Source organism: Coregonus lavaretus, assembly GCF_964263955.1.
Source record: "Coregonus lavaretus genome assembly, chromosome: 13".
Taxonomy (NCBI): Eukaryota; Metazoa; Chordata; class Actinopteri; order Salmoniformes; family Salmonidae; genus Coregonus; species Coregonus lavaretus.
The window spans coordinates 43,894,641-43,916,752 of record NC_140000.1 but is presented as its reverse complement, the minus strand read 5'-3'; the positions used below and the strand labels follow the sequence as shown (position 1 = coordinate 43,916,752).

General features: G+C 43.1%; 3 protein-coding genes across 4 annotated transcripts; all 3 read left to right on the top strand.

Annotated features, from left to right (window-relative positions):
• The first annotated feature begins 535 nt into the window (after positions 1-535).
• Positions 536-12,417, top strand: LOC311140660 (rab GDP dissociation inhibitor beta-like). Its single transcript, XM_084175817.1, has 11 exons — positions 536-683; positions 7,786-7,893; positions 8,243-8,342; positions 8,716-8,850; positions 9,132-9,330; positions 9,626-9,757; positions 10,103-10,202; positions 10,322-10,493; positions 10,903-11,047; positions 11,142-11,196; positions 11,326-12,417. Exons 1-11 carry the CDS (start codon positions 639-641, stop codon positions 11,479-11,481), a joined length of 1,347 nt encoding a protein of 448 aa, XP_084031943.1. The 5' UTR covers positions 536-638; the 3' UTR covers positions 11,482-12,417.
• A 743-nt stretch (positions 12,418-13,160) lies between these two features.
• LOC311140659 (ankyrin repeat and SOCS box protein 13-like) lies at positions 13,161-15,552 on the top strand. Its single transcript, XM_084175816.1, has 5 exons — positions 13,161-13,267; positions 13,478-13,665; positions 13,820-13,976; positions 14,277-14,411; positions 14,616-15,552. The coding sequence occupies exons 1-5, from the start codon at positions 13,207-13,209 to the stop codon at positions 14,816-14,818; spliced, it is 744 nt and encodes a 247-aa protein (XP_084031942.1). The 5' UTR covers positions 13,161-13,206; the 3' UTR covers positions 14,819-15,552.
• Positions 15,553-15,739: 187 nt separating this feature from the next.
• Positions 15,740-21,713, top strand: LOC311140658 (ankyrin repeat and SOCS box protein 13-like). 2 transcript variants are annotated; one of them, XM_084175815.1, is made up of 6 exons: positions 15,740-15,888; positions 16,206-16,393; positions 16,625-16,781; positions 16,860-16,994; positions 17,173-17,364; positions 18,920-21,713. In XM_084175815.1, exons 1-6 carry the CDS (start codon positions 15,846-15,848, stop codon positions 19,045-19,047), a joined length of 843 nt encoding a protein of 280 aa, XP_084031941.1. In that variant the 5' UTR covers positions 15,740-15,845; the 3' UTR covers positions 19,048-21,713. The 2 variants fall into 2 exon arrangements, with proteins under 2 accessions (XP_084031941.1, XP_084031940.1); XM_084175814.1 differs by lacking the exon at positions 15,740-15,888 and having other exon boundaries at positions 16,015-16,393; positions 18,920-20,243.
• Positions 21,714-22,112: the final 399 nt, after the last annotated feature.

Sequence of the window (22,112 nt, the reverse complement as noted above, 5' to 3'; positions counted from 1 at the left end):
GCATATGTTTTTAGACCTAATACCAGGTGGCAACTTGAAATACGAAGGATTAAAGAAAAGATTAGCAGAGTGTATATGTTGTTATGTTTGTGGGTTTGTCACCTGACTTTATGACTCACCAAAGCAAACTGAGGATGCAATGTGGACTAGATCCTGTCCATCGGGGAAAGAGTTGCTTAGTGAACCAAGGTGATCTATGCCTAGCAAACGCGCACACACACATTCACACACACATGGGAGAGAATTTACACACTCAGTATAATGTGGCTGTCTAAGGACAATGTCATTAAGAGGACACCTCTGACAAAAGAAATACTCAGCATAGGCAGATGGTGGAGTACGGTAGCTACAGTAGACTTTTACAAATTACAAGATGAATAAAAGCACGACACTTATGAAGAAGATCCTTAGGGAAATGTCCTTTGATAAGTACATTTGTATTGATAAGTATTGATTCATTATCAATACCCAGCAATTGGAGAAATGTTCCCCGTTATTGACAGAAGACTATAGGCTCCTCCCCTACAGTGAAGCGGAATCGCTTGACGTTGAACCGCAGCCCCTTTCATTTCCAGTTTTGCAGATCTCCATTTTCTTCGGGCCAATATTCAGGAAAAGAGGAGAAAATACTTGGGAAAATGAATGAAGAATACGACGTCATCGTGCTGGGTACCGGACTGACGGTGAGAATAATTTTACCATGCAATTTCCTTCCTTTAATAATCTAAGCGATGCTGAGGCAATATGTTCCTTCAATTGCCACTTTATGCGAGTTTTGCTAACCCGCTACGGCGCTAGCTAGCGTAGTTCAACTATCGGCTGGGCCTAATAAGCTAGCTAGCTAACTACTGTCAGTGGTCACGTCTGTCAATGTTTTCATTCACACTTAACGTTCGGTAGTTGGCTAGGTAGTTACTAATAGTTTTAACGTCATTTTAAGGTGGGTGCCTCAGTCTCATATTCATGCATGCTGTTTATCAATCAAGTTGGAAAATTTAGCTAGCATTGGTAACTAATTGGTTAGCATGATAGCTGGATAGCTAGCTAATGACAGCTTTGTTTAGGCTAACGTGTCCCAGTTTGACAGTGTATTATCCTTCAGTTTGAAAAAGTGTGCATATGTTCTCATGTTGAGTGTGATACAAAGCTAGTGTAATTTTCGAGTTGGATACTAATTTATGTACCATCACCATGCGATGAAGCGTTATTCATGAATGCTTGGATTTTTCTGTTTAACAGACGGTGGTTTTTGTTTGTTTGGGGAGGAGGAGATTCTCTCCGCCAGCAGTTTAGTTAGCTACCTAATTAGCTAATCAAACTGGTGTACCTATGATGGGTTAGTACACTGAACAGAAATATAAACACAACATGCAAAAATGTCAAAGATTTTACTGAGTTACAGTTCATATAGGAAATCAGTCAATTGAAATAAATTCATTAGGCCCTAATCTATGGATTTCACATTACCCGGAGTACAGATATGCATCTGTTGGTCTGGTGTGACCACCATTTGCCTCATGCAGCGCGACACATCTCCTTAACATAGAGTTGATCAGGCTGTTGATTGTGGCCTGTGGAATGATGTCCCACTCCTCTTCAATGGCTGTGTGAAGTTTTTGGATATTGGCGGGAACTGGAACACGTTGTCCTACACGTCGATCCAGAGCATCCCAAACATGCTCAATGGGTGACATGTCTGGTGAGTATGCAGGCCATGGAAGAACTGGGACATTTTCAGCTTCCAGGAATTGTGTACAGATCCTTACGAAATGGGGCTGTGCATTATTATGCTGAAACATAAGGTGATGGCGGTGGATGAATGACACGAAAATGGGCCTCAGGATCTCATCACAGTATCGCTGTGCATTCATATTGTCATAGATTAAATGGTGTTCATTGTCCATAGCTTATGCCTGCCTACCATAACTGCACCGCCACCATGGGGCACTCTGTTCACAACGTTGACATCAGCAAACCGCTCGCCCACACAACGCTATACACGCTGTCTGCCATCTGCCCAGTACAGTTGAAACCAGGATTCATCCATGAAGAGCACACTTCTCCAGTGTGCCAGTGGCCATCGAAGGTGAGCATTTGCCCGCTGAAGTCGGTTACGACCCCGAACTGCAGTCAGGTCAAAACAACGAGCACGCAGATGAGCTTCCCTGAGACGGTTTCTGACAGTTTGTGCAGAAATTATTCAGTTGTGCAAACCCACAGTTTCATCAGTTGTCTGGGTGGCAGGTCTCAGATGATCCCGCAGGTGAAGAAGCCGGATATGGAGGTCCTGGGCTGGCATGGTGGCCGGTTGGACGAACTGCTAAATTCTCTAAAATGGCTTATGGTAGAGAAATTAACATTATTTGGCAACAGCTCTGGTGGACATTCCTGCAGTCAGCATGCCAATTGTATGCTCCCTCAACTTGAGACATCTGTGGTATTGTGTTATGTGACAAAGCTGCACATTATAGTGGCCTTTTCTTGTCCCCAGCACAAGGTGCACCTGTGTAATGATCATGCTGTTTAAATAGCTTCTTGGTATGCCACACCTTTCAGTTGGATGGATTATCTTGGCAAAGGAGAAATGCTCATTAACAGGGATGTAAACAAGGAGGCCCAGGGACCGAGTTTGGGAAACCCTGATTTAGCTAGCTAGTTTCTCAAGTTGATTCAGCAGTACTAGCTGATTACTTTGTATCCACTAGCCAGCCAGCTAATTATATTTTTATCAAAGGATATTCTGTCACAGATATTACTTTTCAAACATTTTGTAGCTAGCTCACAAGAACATGCATGGAAACATTGATAGAACCAAAATGACTGATAGTATGTTGTTGCCACTGCTTTACTCAGCCGTAAAACACTCGGTTGAGGCATGACAGGAAAAACTGGTGATAGAATTTACTGTACTCTGAGGCCTCACTCAGATTATCTATTGACAGTTTCCTGTCTGTCTCGCATGTTTGACTCACGTGGGGGAGTGTTTTGATAAAAAGAACAGTTCAGCAATAGCACACACGCACACAAAGACAAAATCAAACTGTTGCATGGGAAACATTCCATTGACAAGGTTTGACAGCAATTCACTTTCACTGATATAGGTCTATCTAGTTCCTTTGCTGTCAGTCACACTGACTGGCACATTCCATGATTACATAATTTAGGATTTCCATATTCCATCCAGGATTTGTGTGAAATCGTTCAGAATCCTGTGCAGTCACGTTTTATGTAGACCACTCCAACAGGATGTGGCAGTCAGGAAGGCATTTTGGCTTGTCAGCGGTAGGGGTAGGCAGCCTGTCTGAGAGTGTTGGCTTTAGGGTTGGTGACTCCTGTGTTGTTTTAGCCTGCAGGTGGGTGTGGTTCGGTCACAGAGGAACCGAGAGTACAGGGCAAGTTTAAGTTCTGCGAAAGCCAGAGAGAACGTTGTCCGAGAGCTCTGAGGCATCACGTAGACCAAACTGGCGCCATATATTAAGATACAGTGGTATGATACGAACAATAGGCTTAAGTCCAACGTCTGCTGATGCAGGTCAACCCCAGCAAGTATCCAGTTCTGTTTGGCATTTATTCAAGCATCTCCCTGCCCGCCACACAAGCTCCACACTGATTGTGGTACGTGTGGTTCCTCTTTGTGGTTGAGAAAGACCTGGTGGGGAATGGAGAACTGGCTGTTCCGGGATATGCTTTTATTGTATGTATCCTCCTCCCTCTGCAGCTGGGGCCTAGCAAACATCCACCTCTAGTCTCCCCAGCATCTGGGACTGGGCTGGGGGGCATGGTGGTGTCCTTGTCCACCTGTCCCCTTACTAAAATGATGAGGCCCAGGAGGGCATGGTCATCAATATTGTAGCCCCTCTTTTAACCACCACTTGATACTGTTGGTTGTCATGTGATGTCATTTGAGAGTCCTGGCCAAGCGAACCTTTTTCTTGATAAAAGGATAGTAGAGGGCTGCAGTAGTAGACGAAACATGGAGGCGTTAGATTTAGGTAACAACTTTGAGTGTCATTCAATTAGAGCTAGGGAAGAAGATGAGGTGATGGTTCTAGTACTGTGTGTGTGTAGCCAGAGTACGGAATGACGTTACAGATGCACTCTTCTTGCAATCCAGATATTGGGTCACAACCTTTTGGAGCCACACATGAAGGAGTTGTGGGGAAATGTCAGCCAGGATGGCACTGGCACACACAGTCAGCGTGACACACACTCTGCCTCTGCCTTTCATATGACTGTGGCCTTTTGAACTTCAGAGAGCCGCCCAACACTTTACCGTCTTCAGAGTGGGCCTCAGTCAATCACTCATCATAAAAATCCACCTGCTTTTATAGTGCTGCTGTGTTAAAGATTTAACCGTGAAATTTCCCCGCTCACTTCAGTGTGTTTTATTGCTTGTGTTTGACTCTTCCTTCCTGCATTGAGGATTGGTCTATTCCCACCCCTCTTTCAGCCTGAGGTTGTGATGACTAGGCTTCCCCCAGCAGAATATCAGAGCCTATATTTATAAGGGATCGACACAGACAGCAGGGCTGCCTGAGTCACATGCCACTCCAAATTTTGTCTGTGAGTCATCCATTTCCAAAAAAAGGAAAACGCCGCACTTTGCTGCTCCTGCTCCCAGGTGATTTTATTATAACAGCGTGTCAACCCTTAGGTCTTCATCAGGCATCCATATCCCAGGTGGGGGTGGAAGGTCCTATAGGGGCAGTACTCTGTGACATCACTTCCTGAAACAGGAGGTAAAAATATGAGGTTCACAATATCAACATTTAATGTATCAAAATATGACCATAGACAAGGAATGTGATCAATATTTACAGTAATATACATATACAATATTAAATTAGGATTTTTTTAAAAGCACATTTAAGTCGAAAAAAAACATTTTTAAGTCGAACTCCTCGTTAGGGCCAAGAGGAGACCGTGTGTTGAGCCTGTGGATCCAGAAAGATTCCCTTTGAAGAAGTTTCCTCAATTTGTAGGCATCCATTTACTGCCATATATTCTTCAGGAAGTTACAGCACCTAGAAAAAATGGTGCTGTATATGGTGCTTTGTCACTCACCGGATAGAGAAATTTGTTGTTTTACAGGGTCAACCATAGTAGAACAGCGCCCCTGGAGCAAATTGGGGTTAAGTGCCTTGATCAAGGACACATCGACAGGTTTTTCACATTGACTGCTTGGGTATTCGAACCAGCAACCTTTTTCCTTACTGGCCCAACGCTCTAACCACCTGGCTATCTGCCGCCCTCCATGTATATTTCATGGATTTACAAAACCGTGATCTGAATCCAGGACAACTTACGCCACCCAACCATATTGAGCATAAGTCTCCAGCCTTCCTCTGTCTTCCTAAATGAATAGAGAATTATGAACAGCTTGCCTTCCCACATGGTAAAGTTTAAATATTTGCAGAGGTATTTTTCTCTAATCCGAAATCCTCAAGGCACGTTTGGACTTTCATTAACACTTCCTTTTATGGTGCCCTTTTCTCACAAAATGAATAAATCTGTAAATACTTGGTAATAATTGGTACTAAAATGGTAATTTGGTCATGGATGGAACGTCAAAGGCATTACCTGCACCTTTTCTAAAATGTCTTCTCTTTTATGAAACAGACATTCCTTATGTGCTTGTGCTAGCTTACCAGTCAGTGAGATGAGCACATGCTTCCACTGCGGATGTGCAGCGCAGGCAGTCCTGCATCTCTTTATTCTCTTGTTGAGTGACATCAAGGTCTCTCTGAAAGTGGACATTGATTTTTTTTCTTCCTGAGAGACCTGACCGGTCAGTGCTTTTTTAGCTCAGTAAAAGTCCCAGTTTGTGTAAGGTTTTAGGCTCATGGTCTGAAAATGCAGTGTTCACATTACGGGTGGAGGACTGTACTTAACTGAAACCTAATAGTCTACAGGGTAAGTAAAAATGTGCTTTATAGTGTCTTGAAGATAAGGAAATGGTACTGTCCATACCTTAAACTTGCCCAGCCCCAGACAGACAGTGGTTGGCTAGGTTAGCATGGGGCAGGCTAGTGGGTCAGGGACCCTGTATCACCATGACGACAGGAACAGTAGGGTGGGGTGCTGTTTTTGTCCACCGGAGCCCTGTCCTAAATTGCCCTGATCTGAATGTGGCTGACTCTAGGGAGATGGAAACTAAAACAATAGCAACACCAGTGTCACTTCCTGTGACATAATGCATTCTGTAAGGCCCGGCTGCAATGTACACCAGAAGTGTGGAATCGTGACACTGTGCTGTGGTGTCCTGTGTTTGTCGTATTATTAGTAATTGTCAACACAATGTAGCCTATAAAATAGGCCACCCCCTCTCTCTCCCTCAGACACAACCTGTCACCTCTTCTCCCCCCAATATAATACATCTGAGTCATCCGAAGGTTTATCAATGGTGATTTGTTACAGTAAGATGATAAAATGTTCCGGATTCAATATGTAGGCAGAAGCTACTGATTGAGGTAACCCTCTGTCAGCTCAGTGTTCTGAATCGGGAGGCATTTCAGCAGAACTTTTTTCTGAATCAAGTCCACGCAATCACATGCCGCAGAGTGTTTTGCTGCTTCTACAAACCAGCTGCCGTAATCTTATTAAGGCTTTTGAAAGACGGTGGGAATTCCAGTCAGTCACTTTTTCCTCTGGCCGGCCGGCAGTACAGTACCAGGCAGCCCGTCATTCTTGACTAACTTAGGAGAACTATTGCCTTGACAGAGGAACTCTAATCGCAGCCTAGCGCTGCGGAGGGAGAAACAGAAACCTGCTAATCAGCGGCTTGGTTGTCTGATCTAGCCCAAATTCCACCTTTTAAATGGAGCGTGAGTTGAAATGGACGCTCAAACCTACTCCCCTTTCTGCATAGCTCCCCTCTTTAGCGGCGATTGCTAAAACCCTTTAGTTTGTGGTGACACTGTCAGTACAGACTGCCTCTACCCTAGAATGACAGACAAACAGAGAATGTTACATAGAGTTCTCTGTTCTAGATTCTGGAATCAATCCCTACTGTTAATAAGAACCAGGCTGGGGATCTTACTGAATTAACTCTGACTCTGGTCCCACCCGGCCCCCCCCTCCTCCACTACCCTCTTATCAAAAGTAGCCAACACACACACCAGAACTGAGGCCATCTTCAGTCACAGCCTTAGCAGGTCCTGGCAGTTAGGCTACAAATCTACTCTCCCAGAAGATGAATTAGTAGATTTTATGTTTGTCTGTTGTGCCAAATCAATCCTCTTTTTATGAAATTCCTTCTTATTAGGCTAAATGATTGCTTACACTATATAATCAGTGTTAATCCATTTGAAGTACACACAGCTAGCAGAAGGGAAGCATGGGTAGACCACTAGCATAAGCTATCATTATAGAGACCCTGCCAGCTGGACTAGTCCACTGTTGCCGGCCACAGTCAGTTGTCAGATCAGAGCATGAAAAGACAGGGCCAAACCAGACAGGGACCACATTCATTACTTTGACTACATTCTGCGACAAAGCCTCAAATGTTTCCTTGTCTAGTGTGAAATGTGAGGCTTTTAGTGCATTTTCTGCCGTAACGAAACCGTGACTGTCTGTGCGTCTGCCATTATGAAACACAATCCTATCTGGGGGAAAAAATACTGAAACCAGCAATATTCATACAACAATACAATCTCAAACATGAAAATCAATATCTAGAATTTCATTATCATTCCAAATGTTTGACCTGTGCAATATTGGCCACTATCCAGGTTTAAGTGATTTGTGACGCTCAAACCCCTCTCCTTCCTGTCTGTCGTCCAATAGGAATGCATCCTGTCAGGAATCATGTCGGTGAAGGGGAAGAAGGTCCTGCACATGGACCGGAACTCCTACTACGGGGCAGAGAGTGCCTCCATCACTCCCCTGGAGGATGTAAGTCAACCTCTGACCTCTACAGCTTGACCTCTGAGGCGCTGACCTCTAAGACTAACCTCGACAGGGCCTACAAGACGTAAACAAAGACTGCAACATTCTCTTACACAACCTAACAGGCAGGATGCCTACACACCCATTTCCCAGAAATGTTTGTAACCGTATGAATCTGAATGACGAGGCATGAGAAAGAGAACAAAGAACCCAGTCATACTAATCTTAATATCCTTAAAAAAGGGCTGACAACACATGATCAATATAGTCAGTTGCTGCTTATATATGCACTCTGTTGTATTCCTCGTGGATAAATTGCTGCTTCAACAAAATGGCAAATGATTCTCTCTTTTAGCTGTATAAGCGCTTCAGTCTCCCAGGCGCCCCACCGGAGTCCATGGGAAAAGGCCGGGACTGGAATGTGGACCTCATCCCTAAGTTCCTCATGGCCAATGGTAAACACTAATCAGCACTTCTTATGTATTATATTAACTAGGGCCAGGAGTTTTCCAGACCATGTCACCAGACAAGGAAAAACTCTGGGCCTTAGTTATAACACTTCATCCTTGGTCTCAGGGGCAAAGAAGGGATGAATACCAAAAATGTGCTTCTGGAATGTTCAGTGTTTGTGGTCATATTTGATAGTGCGACTGATCTTGTTGCCTAGCAATGATTGGATGTGGTTGACAGAGGATGAGGCAACAGAGAGAGCTTTCGATTTGAAGCCTAATGAAGCTGCATATGTAAAAGGGATTTGAATTGAATTGTATTATCCTAACCTGTCTGGGAAAGGTAACACTGATTTGTGGATCTGTCTCACCTGTGCAGGTCAGTTGGTCCGCATGCTGCTGATTACACAGGTGACGCGCTACCTGGACTTCAAGGTGATCGAAGGCAGCTTCGTCTACAAGAAGGGCAGCATCTACAAAGTGCCCTCCACCGAGACCGAGGCCCTGGCATCCAGTGAGTGGTACAGGGGGACTATGGGAAATAGAGGAGAGGTTGGGTTTTTATGTCCGATAAGCTCAGGCTTACTGAATGCAGAGTTAACTTTTAATAAAGGCTAATATCCATTCAGCTTACAGCAGTCTAAAACAGTGAATTGATGACATGTCAAAATGTCTTACTGTCTTCACAAGTGTAACCCAAATGTCTTCTTACTGTTTCTGTATTGTCTTGCTTTTCAGCTCTCAATCATGTAGATAATTAGCTACCCCTGAATAGCACAACTCTCTCCCATACAGGTCTGATGGGGCTGTTTGAGAAACGGCGCTTCAGGAAGTTCCTGGTTTTTGTGGCTAACTTCGACGAAAACGACCCCAAGACCATGGAAGGCGTGGACCCCAACAAGACGACGATGAGGGACGTGTTCAAGAAGTTTGACCTGGGCCAGGACGTCATCGACTTCACAGGACACTCCCTCGCCCTCTACCGGACAGATGAGTGAGTCACCTGCATCATCTTATTGGCTGAGCTAGAGATGGAAGGTGTTTGGCCATTTTGGGGTCAACTATGATGAGTTCCAGGTCGTTTTTGTTTGCAGTTGCACTACATTGATTATCCGATTTCACAATGCCTGGATTAGGAAATAGCAATATTCTGAGACTGTGAAAAAGGTGACCTGGAATTCCACTGTTATGATACTCTTAGATGACATGGTAGCCTCACAAGCACAGGGTGTCAAAGATAGTCATTGTATATTCAAAGTAAGCACTGGATTCATACTTGTCTCTCTCAGGTACCTGGACCTGCCTTGCATGGACTCGCTAAACAGGATCAAGCTGTACAGTGAGTCTCTGGCCAGATACGGCAAGAGTCCGTACCTCTACCCCCTCTACGGCCTGGGGGAGCTGCCCCAAGGGTTCGCCAGGTAAAGCTCACCTCAACTCTGATCTCTAACCTCTTTATCATTTTCCATCTTGCTGCCTTTTTGTTTCATCCTTGTTTTGGCTTGTTGACTTTGACTATGCAAAAGAAAGTTTGCCTCATTTGAATCCAAACAAATACAATGTTCACCAGTATGCCCAATGATTACTTCTTGTTTTGTTGTTGGACTGTTAGAATTTAGATGGGTCTTTTCAATTCATATAAAAGGGTGCTAGTCCTTGAAATTATACAATAGAATTCTGAACCGTATGCTTGTAGTTAAAATGGACATTCAGAGAATTGAATATGCTTTACAGAATCTCTTCCTCTCGTTCTCTCCCTCCCGTAGACTAAGTGCTATCTATGGAGGAACCTACATGCTGAACAAGCCCATTGAGGAGATCGTCATGGAGGATGGAAAAGTTGTGGGAGTCAAGTCTGAGGGAGAGGTAAGAATCTTGTTATTTCTCCCCAGCTTATATAGAGGCCATACTCTGAGGACTAAAGGAAGGCATGTGTAAACAAAGCATAATCTTAAGGCTAATACTTAACCTCTCCCCCCCCTCAGATCGCCCGCTGCAAGCAGCTGATCTGCGATCCCAGCTATCTAATGGACCGCACCACCAAGGTGGGTCAGGTGATCCGGGTTATCTGCATCATGAACCACCCCATCAAGAACACCAGCGACGTCAACTCCTGCCAGATCATCATCCCCCAGAACCAGGTCAACAGGAAGCATGGTGAGCCCCGCTGCAGGAAGTGATGTCACCACGCAAGGCCCCTATGGAAAGAATGCATGAGATTTATAAATCGAACATGAGGGACCATCTTCACACTCAACTACCCAAAAGTATTGAAGTACTCTACTTAAGACTAAGATGATAGTAACATCACGTAGCAAGCATAAAAGAAACACCTGAGCGGGGTCCCCATATCCGTTTTTAAGGGGAAAAGGAAGCTAGGTTGAAGCTACTATATCCCTGAAAACTATTATTTTTCTAGTTATTCTGACCCCGCTGAGGGTGAGATGATAGTGAATCAAATCAATCTTTGAAGGGTGCCATGGACCTAACCGTATCACTGCCCCAAATCACACCCATCTCGGACAAAGAGTGAAAGATTTAATTTGCTGATCTCTTTTTTTTGCAGATATCTACGTGTGCATGATCTCCTATACTCATAATGTGGCAGCACAGGGGAAGTATGTGGCCATCGTCAGCACCACGGTGGAGACGGACAACCCTGAGATGGAGGTCAAACCAGCCATGGACCTGCTGGAGCCTGTCGAGCAGAAGTACGAGCCTCATCGCTATACTGTTGATGTTGGATGTCTCCCACTAGTCTTAACTACGGTCATGTTGATGTGACTTTGTCATTTCTCTCCGCAGGTTTGTGAGCATCAGTGACCAGTATGCACCAACTGACATGGGTGCTGAAAGCCAGGTGGGTCCATTACTTCTGGTTTTTGCTGCTTACCCCAGTCAAATCCAGTGACCTTGTGTTAACAAAAATACAATTATTGCTTTTCTTGTTTGCCTGTGTTTAACTATCGTTTTCTTTTTGTTGGCGTAGATCTTCATGTCCCGTACCTACGACGCTACCACCCACTTCGAGACCACCTGCGACGACATCAAGGACATCTACAAGCGGATGACGGGAACAGAATTTGACTTTGCCGAGATGGAGCGCAAGAAAAACGACATCTTCGGCGACGCAGCTGACCAGTAGAGAAACAAGCGAGTCTGCAACACTCGTGAATATCAGATATTTTCGTCCAACAGCTGAAATCGTTAAAAAATAAGGAGAACCGTACAAAAATATAGATAAATGGGCTGGCTGATGATCCAAGTTTATGTTTTGCCCATTACGGAAGTTCACGATATATATAAAGTTATAATATAGCATTGCTGGAAAAGGGGGCCAGGTGGGAGTTATGCTTTTTATAATCACATTCAGACAGTTGTTGCACTGAACATTGGTATACATACACCCTTCATTCTTCATAATGTAACTAACTGATAATTAACTCTCCTGGGAGAGGGTGTTTAGTCCAAAGATGCCAAATCAATTGATCAATCAAAAGAAAACAGTACCACAGTGTAGTATTTTAAGTGTGGGAGGGTCAAATCTATTTTGTTCAACTACTGAAAATAACACAACCATGTAAAAGCATAAGTGTTTTGGGGACGTGAATCATGATTTGTGATCAGATCAGTTGTATTTTTCTTGTCAGGTGTTTTCATTGTTGTGAGGGAGGTAAGTGAGTGACTTGGCTTGTTCCGGTTATAATGAAGCACTATTCCTAACAGGCCGTAACAACAAAAGGGTTTGGCCAGCAAAGCTTCATTTGGCCACCAATAACCATGTGAGGGAGAAAGAGGAAGCTTTTAATTGTTTCCGTGACCAGCTAATATAAATACCCCATCGATTGTGATTGGGTGGCCTTGTTGTTTTCATTTATCAGCCCCCTTGTCCTAGTGGCTCATTTCCAGCCTCTAGTAGCCAGCCCTGGGCAAGGCATCTTACTGTACCTAGGCCAAGCCACTGAACGAGCAAGTATAGTCCAGCAAGAAGGCAAACTACCTGGACCTGTTTGAAGCAGCTTGAGTAACCATAATGTCATAGACTATTCTTTCCTTTACTATTAAAAATGAACAGACCCGAGCAGACTGAAGCAGGTTGGGGATTTGTGTTAAAGTTGACTAATTGCTTTAAAAGGACCAAATGTCTACTATGGCAGTATTGATATGACAAGGGCCCTGTTTAAATGTCATCAATATACAAAAAAAAAAATTACAAAAAGATGGTGCTCAAATGATTTCTGTACTGCAAAGTAAAAATTAACTTGTGAAAAAACAAAAGTAATTGTTGTCCTTATTCAGTAGTGAGTTGATGAGAATATTGCTGTCTGATGGGCTTTTATGTGGTCATTTGAGTATCAGGAGCTTTGCCTTTGAAACTTCCTCTTTAATACTATTTTATAATATCATCAACCTAAACTGTCTGCTGAAGCATCTATGAACTTTGCACTGAAGAGGACCTTTGAGTTATTCATTGATGCAGGACCAAAAACATAGATGAGAACAGTCTGATTTGTGTGACAAAGACCATCCTTTAATGAAGTGCAAAGATTACTCTGGATTTGATGGACTGCTGTATTGGCTGGTTGGTATCATATTCATATGGCTGCATATTTGTAACCGTTTTAATGTGTAATGGTAAAATGCACTGTTAACATGGCATGTCCACAAAATCAAAAAGCTCTTACAACATGGTAGGTAAATACATACTTCAAAGGCCTAAGTAATTCACAAGCTTAGAACTACAACTCCCAGAAGCCTCTGCTGCTTCCCTGTCCCTATCATAACATATATCGTCACATGGACGCTGTTCCTATAAATAAACCCAGTGCACTCAGGTTGATTTTGTTATCTGTCACGCTAATATTTATCAATGGAAAATCCTGCAATAATGGAAATGACAGCTTCACGGCGTTCGAACTTTGGAGATATTGGTGAGTCTTCGATTTGGGGAAACTGTGGTTATCATCTTTTCAATCTGACCTACATACATTCCAATTATGGACGGTAAAGTGGTAAATGTAAATATGTTTGCCTTTATTCATTGCCCAACAATGTTCATTGGATGAACGCATAATTGCGCAACCAATGCCTAAATACGCAACAGGTCGCGTTTGAGCCAGAGCCTCTCCCCTTCCTACTAGGGTTTTGGGCAGACCGAACCGCGTTGCATGAGGCCGCGTCCTTAGGCAGGGCCCTTCAAGTGAAACAGCTGGTAGAGGATGGAGCAGCTGTAAACATGGTGACAGTAGACAACATCACTCCGCTTCATGACGCTTACATCCAGGGACATCCAAACTGTGCCCGACTTCTACTAGATGCAGGGGCTCAGGTGAGACAGCTAGGGCTAAATATATAGAGCTGTAGAACGATAATGACACATTTCATATTGGGTAGCAGATACCAATACACCTACAGCATGTGTAGCAGTAGTGGTCCCCTCCATCTATCTCTCCATTCCTTCCTCTATACCCCCTCTCCCCCAGGTGGACGTGAGGACCATCCATGGCAGCACTCCTCTCTGTAACGCCTGTGCTGCGGGGAGCCTGGAGTGTGCAAAGATGCTGCTGGAACATGGAGCCAAAGTCAACCCCTCCCTCACAGCACTCACTGCCTCTCCCCTGCAGGAGGCCTGCATAAAGGGTAAGACTGGGGCATGATGAGGGGTTATATGACTGGGGAAATAGTGTTAAGACAGGGTCAGGTGGACTGGAGGAGGCAAAAAACGGCAAGAGAGGGAAGACTGGTGGAATAGGTTTTTAGAAGGAGAGGTAAGAGGACTTGAGAGGACTGGAGGAAGAGCTAAGATGAGGCGATAAGGGGCGAGTGAGGTAGGAGTGCAAGAGAAGGGGTGGGTGTGAGGAGGATTCACAGTATGTGTATAGATGTGTGTGAGTACTTCATATCTAATGAAACCGTTTCGTATCTGTCTATATACTTTAGGTAATGCAGATATAGCGAGGCTAATGATAGCGCATGGAGCCTTGCTAGAGGCCTTTGACCTCCAGTTCGGTACCCCGCTACATGCTGCCTGTGCCAAGGAGCATGTGGACTGTGCCAGGGTGCTGCTCAAAGCAGGTGAGGATGGGGACGAAGAGGGAAACAAATCTCTCAGGCGACTGCTGTATTCATATGACTATACAGTGTTTATGAATAAGTTTTACATACAAGTATTTGTTATACTGAGCGGACACTGGAATTTCATTCACAAATCTGCCACTAAGCCACATTTTCCAGAGAAAATGTAATATCGACTGTAAACAGAATGTGTTTTCTGTCCAGGTGCCAAGGTGAATGCAGCTAAGTTCCATGAGACGGCTCTCCACCATGCTGCCAGAGTAGAGATGGTGGACATGATTGAGTTACTGGTGGACTTTGGAGGCAATGTGTATGTCACAGACAACAACAACAAAAAGCCCATAGACTACACCAAGCCTGGCTCTCCCACTGAACAATGCTTACAGTATTATCAAAGTAAGTCTTGAGGCAATAGTATTTTCCTTTTGGGATTCCATCCCGTATGTGACTTTCGTTAGAGTCATTGTGCGTGTGATTATCTCCAGGTACTCCTCTGAGTCTGCAGCAACATAGCTGCAGACCCAGTATCTCTATTTGCACATCATCTCTTGCACATCTATCATTCTAGTGTTAATACTAATTGTAATTATTTTGCACTATAGCCTATTTTATTTCCTTACCTCCATAACTTGCTAAATTTGCACACACTGTATATTATATGTATTTCTGTTGTATTTTTGACTTTGTTTTGTTTTACCCCATATGTAACTCTGTGTTGTTGTTTTTATCGCACTGCTTTGCTTTATCTTGGCCAGGTCGCAGTTGTAAATGAGAACTTGTTCTCAACTGGTTTACCTGGTTAAATAAAGGTGAAATAAAAAATAAAATAAAAATAGCAGAGTGGCTCTGAGGATGTTGCTGGGTACCAGAGCTCTGGAGGTTGTAGGTCAACTGAACATATCTCAATGTTACCATCAGCTACATTCTCTGTGAGACATGAGGGGTACTGATGCTGCCTTATTATGAACTGAATCATGGATGGATTCCCAAAGGAATATCAGGAAAAGGACAAAGCGTGAATACTAAGCTGGGACATCTCATCTTCTTCTGCATATGTTTTGCTTACTGTGGGACACACCTACAATATGATGCATGTATTACTGTGTTATAAGCAGTAACAATAAATTGTACAATACATTTCAAGAAGGCCTGCTACAATTATGTTATAATATGCTATACAGATGAACCCTTGTTTTAGTATGGTTAGGGAAAATAAAGCCAAACAACTTCAGTCCTCTACTTTTGCAGTAATATTAATATTTTGACAAAACATTTGCACTACCACTCCCAGCATGCCCTCAAACGCACGCAAAGGTCATGTCAAAACCAGTCACGTGATGTGTCAGTGCCGCATGTAAACACAGCTCAAGTGTGTTTACTTCTCGTGGGACATAATTTACAGTTTTTCAACATAAAACGTGATTTGACCAAATTATGGAGGTTGAAACTGCCAGACCATACTTCTTTGGAGACATAGGTGCGTATGAAAGCATTTCGGCTCCTTGAAATTGTACGCTAGCTAGCATTCATTTGGTTACTGCATGCCATAGCTAGGTAATTAACGTTAGCTAGCAAGCATGTGTTCATGATATAACAGCAGCGTAAACCAGCTACATATGTGCCATGTTGTGTTTTAGTCTATATAGATTGTCATGTAAAGGTTTACGATGGCAAAATGTGATGTCAATGCCAGAGACTATCTAGCATGCACTCACCTAGCGCCGGCTGATTATGTTGCAATAGGTATTATCTTGCTATTTGCTCTCTGGCTGTTGACTGTGTGTCTTGCCCCAGGCTGCTGGTCGGAGAGGACCGAGGTGCACAAGGCGGCTTCCGACGGACATGTTGCCCAGCTGCAGCAGCTCATCCAGAGCGGAGCCTCTGTCAACATAGTGGCTGTGGACTCCATCACCCCCCTCCATGAGGCATGTGAAAGGGGGCAGACCCAGTGTGTCAGGCTGCTACTTGATGCTGGAGCACAGGTGAGACTGTCACTAAGTTGAGGGAGAGAGAGATAAGAGAAATATCAGCAATACATGAGGCAGGTTAGCCATATGACTAAGAAGAATACACGATTGTCAACACACACTCTAGTCATATCACAGGAGAAAGGTGTGACCCAGACTCAACACAGGTTAAAGATCGAGACAAGATAAAGTAATTTGTTCTTTACAGGTAGTTAGGATATGTATAATGGCTGTGTTGTCCTGTAGGTGGATGCCCGTAACACGGACGGTAGCACGCCTCTGTGTGAGGCCTGCTCGGTCGGGAGCTTTGACTGTGTGAGGATGCTGCTGGAGCATGGGGCCAAGGTGAACCCCACCCTCTCTTCCCGGACCACCTCACCCCTACACGAAGCCTGCATGGGGGGTAAGTGTGTGACAGGTGTAGGATAAGCGTACATCAAGATTGTTTGAGAACGGGTGACAGTCTGTTCTTGTGTCTCAGGTAATGCTGACGTTGTGAAGATCATGATCGCTAAAGGTGCCAGTCTGGAGGCATATGACCTGTATTATGGGACCCCACTACATGTGGCATGTGCCAACGAACACACAGACTGTGTCAAGGCGCTACTCAACGCAGGTCAGCATTAGAGAATAGTCTAGAGAATAGCACTATCTAACAACAAATTATCTGATTGTGAAGAAGAAGATCACAATGACGATAAACCTGAATAGAGAATAAAACCCTGGGTTTGAGGTCCCAACTCTGGAGTGCACCTTTAGTAATAACCTCTTTTGTGTGTCATTTGCTTCCTCAGGTGCCAAAGTGAATTATGCTCGGCTGCACAAGACGGCCCTGCACCATGCTGCTAAAGTGAAGAGTGTAGACATGATCGACCTGCTGGTGGAGTTTGGGGCGAACATCTACGCCAAAGACAAAAACGATAAGAAGCCCATTGACTACATCGAACCCGGCTCTCCCGCTGCACTCTGCTTAGAGTTTTATGAAAGTAAGTCACAGTGTGAGAGAGGTTTTTATACTATAGTTACCAGTTATAAGCAATAGACACGTACTGAACCCATATGTTTTTGTGGATTTCTAAGCAATGTCACAGTGTCACCAGAAGGTGGTGCCCATTGCTCATTTTTTAGGATAAAAAAAGTAACAGATAGTGGAAAAGTAAATAATGAAAATAAAATAAAAACATGATGTTGATCATGTTGAACCCATCAAAAACAGCTGTTTGAACACTTCTTAATTGGTACACAATACTTGGGTGAAGGTAGATTCAATTACTTCCTGGTATGGGACCTCCTATGTGTGTATGCACGTGCACATTTTCTTTTTAATGGGCCTAATTATAGATTGACATATACAGTATAATCCCTATTAATTTAATAGGATCTCTGTGGTTCTAGTAGTAAAGAGTTGTCATTTAACTTAACTAAAATGTATTACCTTTTAATGTGGCATAAACACAACCAGTCATGATGTTTTCATCTGATGTCAAACCATAAAAGGCTCATGTAGGCTACACTCACGCACGTTTGTCCGCTCACAAATTAATTCCAGCACCCAAACAGTGATCTCTGCACCCCCCATTTTATGAATGGAAAGAAACATCTGTTAAAACACCAAAAAGTGTACTGACATTCTACGATTGTCATTGTGCCTACACTTGTAGCCTGAATTGATGCGTCTACTTGTAGCCTGAATTGAGGTCCGCGCGCAAGTCTTGGCCAGTCATCTCTACCTTGGAAAAAATGTCAGTGATCTCGTCGAACAACACCGCATTTTGGAGCCACCCATTTTCAAGTCCATTCGCTAATTTTTCATGCGGCTGATGTGGTCATGATAAAAATGTTGTAAAAGCCTACAGTTTTCTTATCATTTTGTTTTAATTATTGTGATAGGCTCATGTTTTACCGGTACGGCGTATCCCCACTATTTCTTTATTTGGGACTCAATACCGTACCGTACCAGCTTACTTTAACCCCTGACGATACTCAGTCTTACGTCAGAAAGATATTTCTCCAGTATTTTTAACATAGGCTAAGTCCATCTGTCCTGTCCCTCAAGTTAATGTCTCTCCTACTCGTGTTCCCTGGGGCTCATCAATTATTACTGGTCTAGAACATTCAGCTAAGCTACGGGTCGGTAACTGACGATGAGACCCAAACCCAGACAGATTCCTCTGCCACAGAGCCACTCGTGGAATGTGCGACCAGGTCTGTGTGAGAAGCCACACAGCAACAGTATCCTAGGCATCAGACACAGACACCTCTTGGGAGGAAAAAATAAAATGTTATTTTATTAAGTGCAAGGACATGATGACATACAGCTTTAAACATTTGCTCAACACATGTTTTATTGAGTTCTATTGTTGAGTTATGCAAGCAAACTACAACATAAAATCACTGCTCAGAAGCTCCAGTCTTTAAAGATACTAAAGAGGACACATATCTCCGACTGTGTATTGACACTTTAATACTCTATTTCTGTGTTCTATATGTTGTGGATAGAGCCTACATCTCCCATAAACCCTTGTGGTTGTCTGCCTGTAGGTACTCCATTGAGTCTGCAGCAGCTGAGCAGAGTGGCCCTGAGGACGATGTTGGGTATCAGAGCTCTGGAGGTCGTAGTTCAACTGGACATACCAAAGCAAATCATTAGCTTCCTCTGTTACCACTGACCCTGACACCATTATCTTACTAAGGAGAAGGAAGGAAGCTCAGAGACTGAAACCTTTCAATCAAACATCACAATTATCAAAATGCTACAGTCTGAACCTTAGATACCACTAGATTAGATGCATAAAAATAATATATGCATACAGCAAAGCACAGGTTTCCAAATGTACAAACCAACAGTATTTTTAAGCAGAGCTCTTTTCTCTTTGATGTCTTCAGAATGTGTGCCATATCAACACATTCGATACATATTTAAATAACAGAAGCATAGGAGGTTTTAATGGGGACTTTTCAGATACATTTTATTCTTAGAACTTCCATATCCTGTACACCTACATAAAAGACAAATGGAGACCCTCAGGGAAAACGAGGAAGAGGGGGAGAGGAGAAAAGAAATGGAGGAGAGGAAGTGATTTTGGCAGCTTATCCTGTCCACTCTGCAACACCAGCTGTGGACACTACACCAGCATCTTAGTCGCCATGACAATGCGGCAGCAACACAACCACTAGCAACACATCCCAGATCTCCGATACATCCTCAGGAATGAGAAACGGTGTTGCAGCAGGAGGATGAGCAGCGTTCCTGTTGACACTCTCCAGATGACACTGTGTATCCCAGATTCCTCCCTGACATCGGAACAGAAACCACACCTGACAACTGGATGTGTTTGAGTCGGACGTTGTGGAATCCAGGCAACAGAGAAGCACCATGGAAAACTATCCTGCTTTTTCACTGTTAGCGTCTCTGATCTGTTGCATCCGCTATAGCTGAGACGTCCCAGACCTGAATACATTGTCTGTTTTTGGGGTGTGGGATGAGGGTGATGTATGGATTCCTCAGAGTTACACGATGTCTCTTAGGTCACTGTATTGGTACTGTTGTTGTTTGACATAATCCATCTTTTACATTTTTACATTTACGTCATTTAGCAGACGCTCTTATCCAGAGCGACTTACAGGAGCAATTAGGGTTAAGTGCCTTGCTCAAGGGCACATCGACAGATTTTTCACCTAGTCGGCTCGGGGATTAGAACCAGCGACCTTTCGGTTACTGGCACAACGCTCTTAACCACTAAGCTACCTGCCGCCCACATCTTAATAATGGGAACAGAGGAATATGTCTGTTATTATCAACATGAAGTCTATGTAAGGCAATGTGCATTAAATCACAAAGTGTGTTTATAAAAGATTATGACCTATTTAATCTCACCCCACTGGGCACACTACCTCATTTCAGTGTGGATAATTGGGTAATATTTGGTTGAGATTACAACCTATATTAACCCACTCAAAAAGACAGCCAAAAGTTAGTTGAATTTCTAATGTTTTATCACTGCTTTCAACCATCTAAATTCCAATGGAAAAACAATGTTAATTTTTGGTTTAGTTGTCACCCAAATGTTTATCACTGCGCTTTCAACCATTTAAAAGCACAGCAAAGCTCAAATGAGAATACAATGTCAGGTATTGATATATCACTGTGCTTAATCTAATAGCAGAACCAAATGACCTGGATTGCAGTTGAGATTACATTAAAAGTACCATGGGTGCAAGAGATCAATGCTGTTTGAGATTCTGTGCAGATTATTACAGCAATTGTGAAGATCTCCACAGACCTGCGATGACCTATGCATTGCTATCTTGCACATGCACGCTTTATATGATTACAGTAACCTCAAAATGGTCGTGTATGTGTTACTTTTTTGTTTTGTTTGGATGTTACATTCATTTTTAAGATAGCCTTAGTGGCGCAGTGGTCTAAGGCACTGCATCGCAGTGCTAACTGTGCCACTAGATCCTGGTTCGAATCCAGGCTCTGTCGCAGCCGGCCGCGACCGGGAGACTCATGGGCGGCGCACAATTGGCCCAGCGTCGTCCAGGGTAGGGGAGGGAATGGCCGGCAGGGATGTAGCTCAGTTGATAGAGCATGGCGTTTGCAACGCCAGGGTTGTGGGTTCGATTCCCACGGGGGGCCAGTAAAAAAATAAATAAAATGTATTCACTAACTGTAAGTCGCTCTGGATAAGAGCGTCTGCTAAATGACTAAAATGTAAATGTAAATACTGTATTACAAAAGTAATATTGAATTGTGTTTTGTTGACATCACAACCAAATATCAACATTTAAAGGAGATTTATATTCAGCTTTGATAGTTCCATCTGAGCCATTGACTTAGTCTGAATTTACTTCCAGTTTGTCTACAAATTAATAATTGCTATGTTGGATTCACGTCTCGATCTCAACCAAAAATCGAAGTTATAGAATAAGACTAAATCAGACTTTAAATGCACTTTAAATAAAGTTTGATTTGATTTTGTGCTATTCTTCAACTTAGATTTTTGGTCGAGATGGAGACGTGAATCCAAGTTATACATTTTCTATTTGTAGACAAACTGGAATTAAAGCCAGACTAAGTCAGTGGCACAGATGGAACTATCCAAGAAAAATATACATCTTCTTCAAATGTTGATATTTGGTTGTGTTGACAACCAAACACAATTCAATATCACTAAATATCAATACATTTGAAATCAACCAGAGCTTGAAACCCTAGACCTATTGTATTGTTAGTTGGGTTGAATTCAAATAATTGCTGTTGATGAATTTGCAAATGCCATATAGGCCTAAAGAGCATCATTGTTGATTAATAAAGTATGGTCACATTTCATTTGCTCTGTTAAACCTAGCCTTTGGAATGACTTCGATAGCAACAGTGAATCTATATCTATAATCATTCTCACGATCGCACATTGGTAATAGTCAGTGACAAATATCATAGCTAATCAGGGCAGGGCTTGGTTAAAACCTTGGATGGGAGACCAAAGGGTAGCTGTAGATGATCAATGCTCCAGTAGGAGGTGCTACCCAGCCTATTGTTTTTGGTTTTTTTGATAGTGGATGTAACATTTGAAATCTGACATTAGTTTAAAGTTACAAATTCAACATATTTTGTCTATGTTGAAATTTGGTTATCATGGTGACAATCCTGTGGTTGAAATTTCACCCTCAAAACAACAGTTTACATTGATGACTTTTTTCAAAACTAATGTATTTTCCACATAGGTTC

What these genes read in the sequence shown, in the direction of transcription:
- LOC311140660 (XM_084175817.1), top strand. Translation starts at nt 639, where the DNA reads ATGAATGAAGAATACGACGTCATCGTGCTGGGTACCGGACTGACG. An exon ending in GCCCTCTACCGGACAGATGA is followed by an intron (nt 9,331 to 9,625) that starts GTGAGTCACCTG and finishes TGTCTCTCTCAG; the next exon opens with GTACCTGGACCTGCCTTGCA. An exon ending in CTGCCCCAAGGGTTCGCCAG is followed by an intron (nt 9,758 to 10,102) that starts GTAAAGCTCACC and finishes TCCCTCCCGTAG; the next exon opens with ACTAAGTGCTATCTATGGAG.
- LOC311140659 (XM_084175816.1), top strand. Translation starts at nt 13,207, where the DNA reads ATGGAAAATCCTGCAATAATGGAAATGACAGCTTCACGGCGTTCGAAC. An exon ending in TACTAGATGCAGGGGCTCAG is followed by an intron (nt 13,666 to 13,819) that starts GTGAGACAGCTA and finishes CCTCTCCCCCAG; the next exon opens with GTGGACGTGAGGACCATCCA. An exon ending in CAGGGTGCTGCTCAAAGCAG is followed by an intron (nt 14,412 to 14,615) that starts GTGAGGATGGGG and finishes TTTTCTGTCCAG; the next exon opens with GTGCCAAGGTGAATGCAGCT.
- LOC311140658 (XM_084175814.1), top strand. Translation starts at nt 16,079, where the DNA reads ATGGCAAAATGTGATGTCAATGCCAGAGACTATCTAGCATGCACTCAC. An exon ending in TACTTGATGCTGGAGCACAG is followed by an intron (nt 16,394 to 16,624) that starts GTGAGACTGTCA and finishes GTTGTCCTGTAG; the next exon opens with GTGGATGCCCGTAACACGGA. An exon ending in ACACGAAGCCTGCATGGGGG is followed by an intron (nt 16,782 to 16,859) that starts GTAAGTGTGTGA and finishes CTTGTGTCTCAG; the next exon opens with GTAATGCTGACGTTGTGAAG.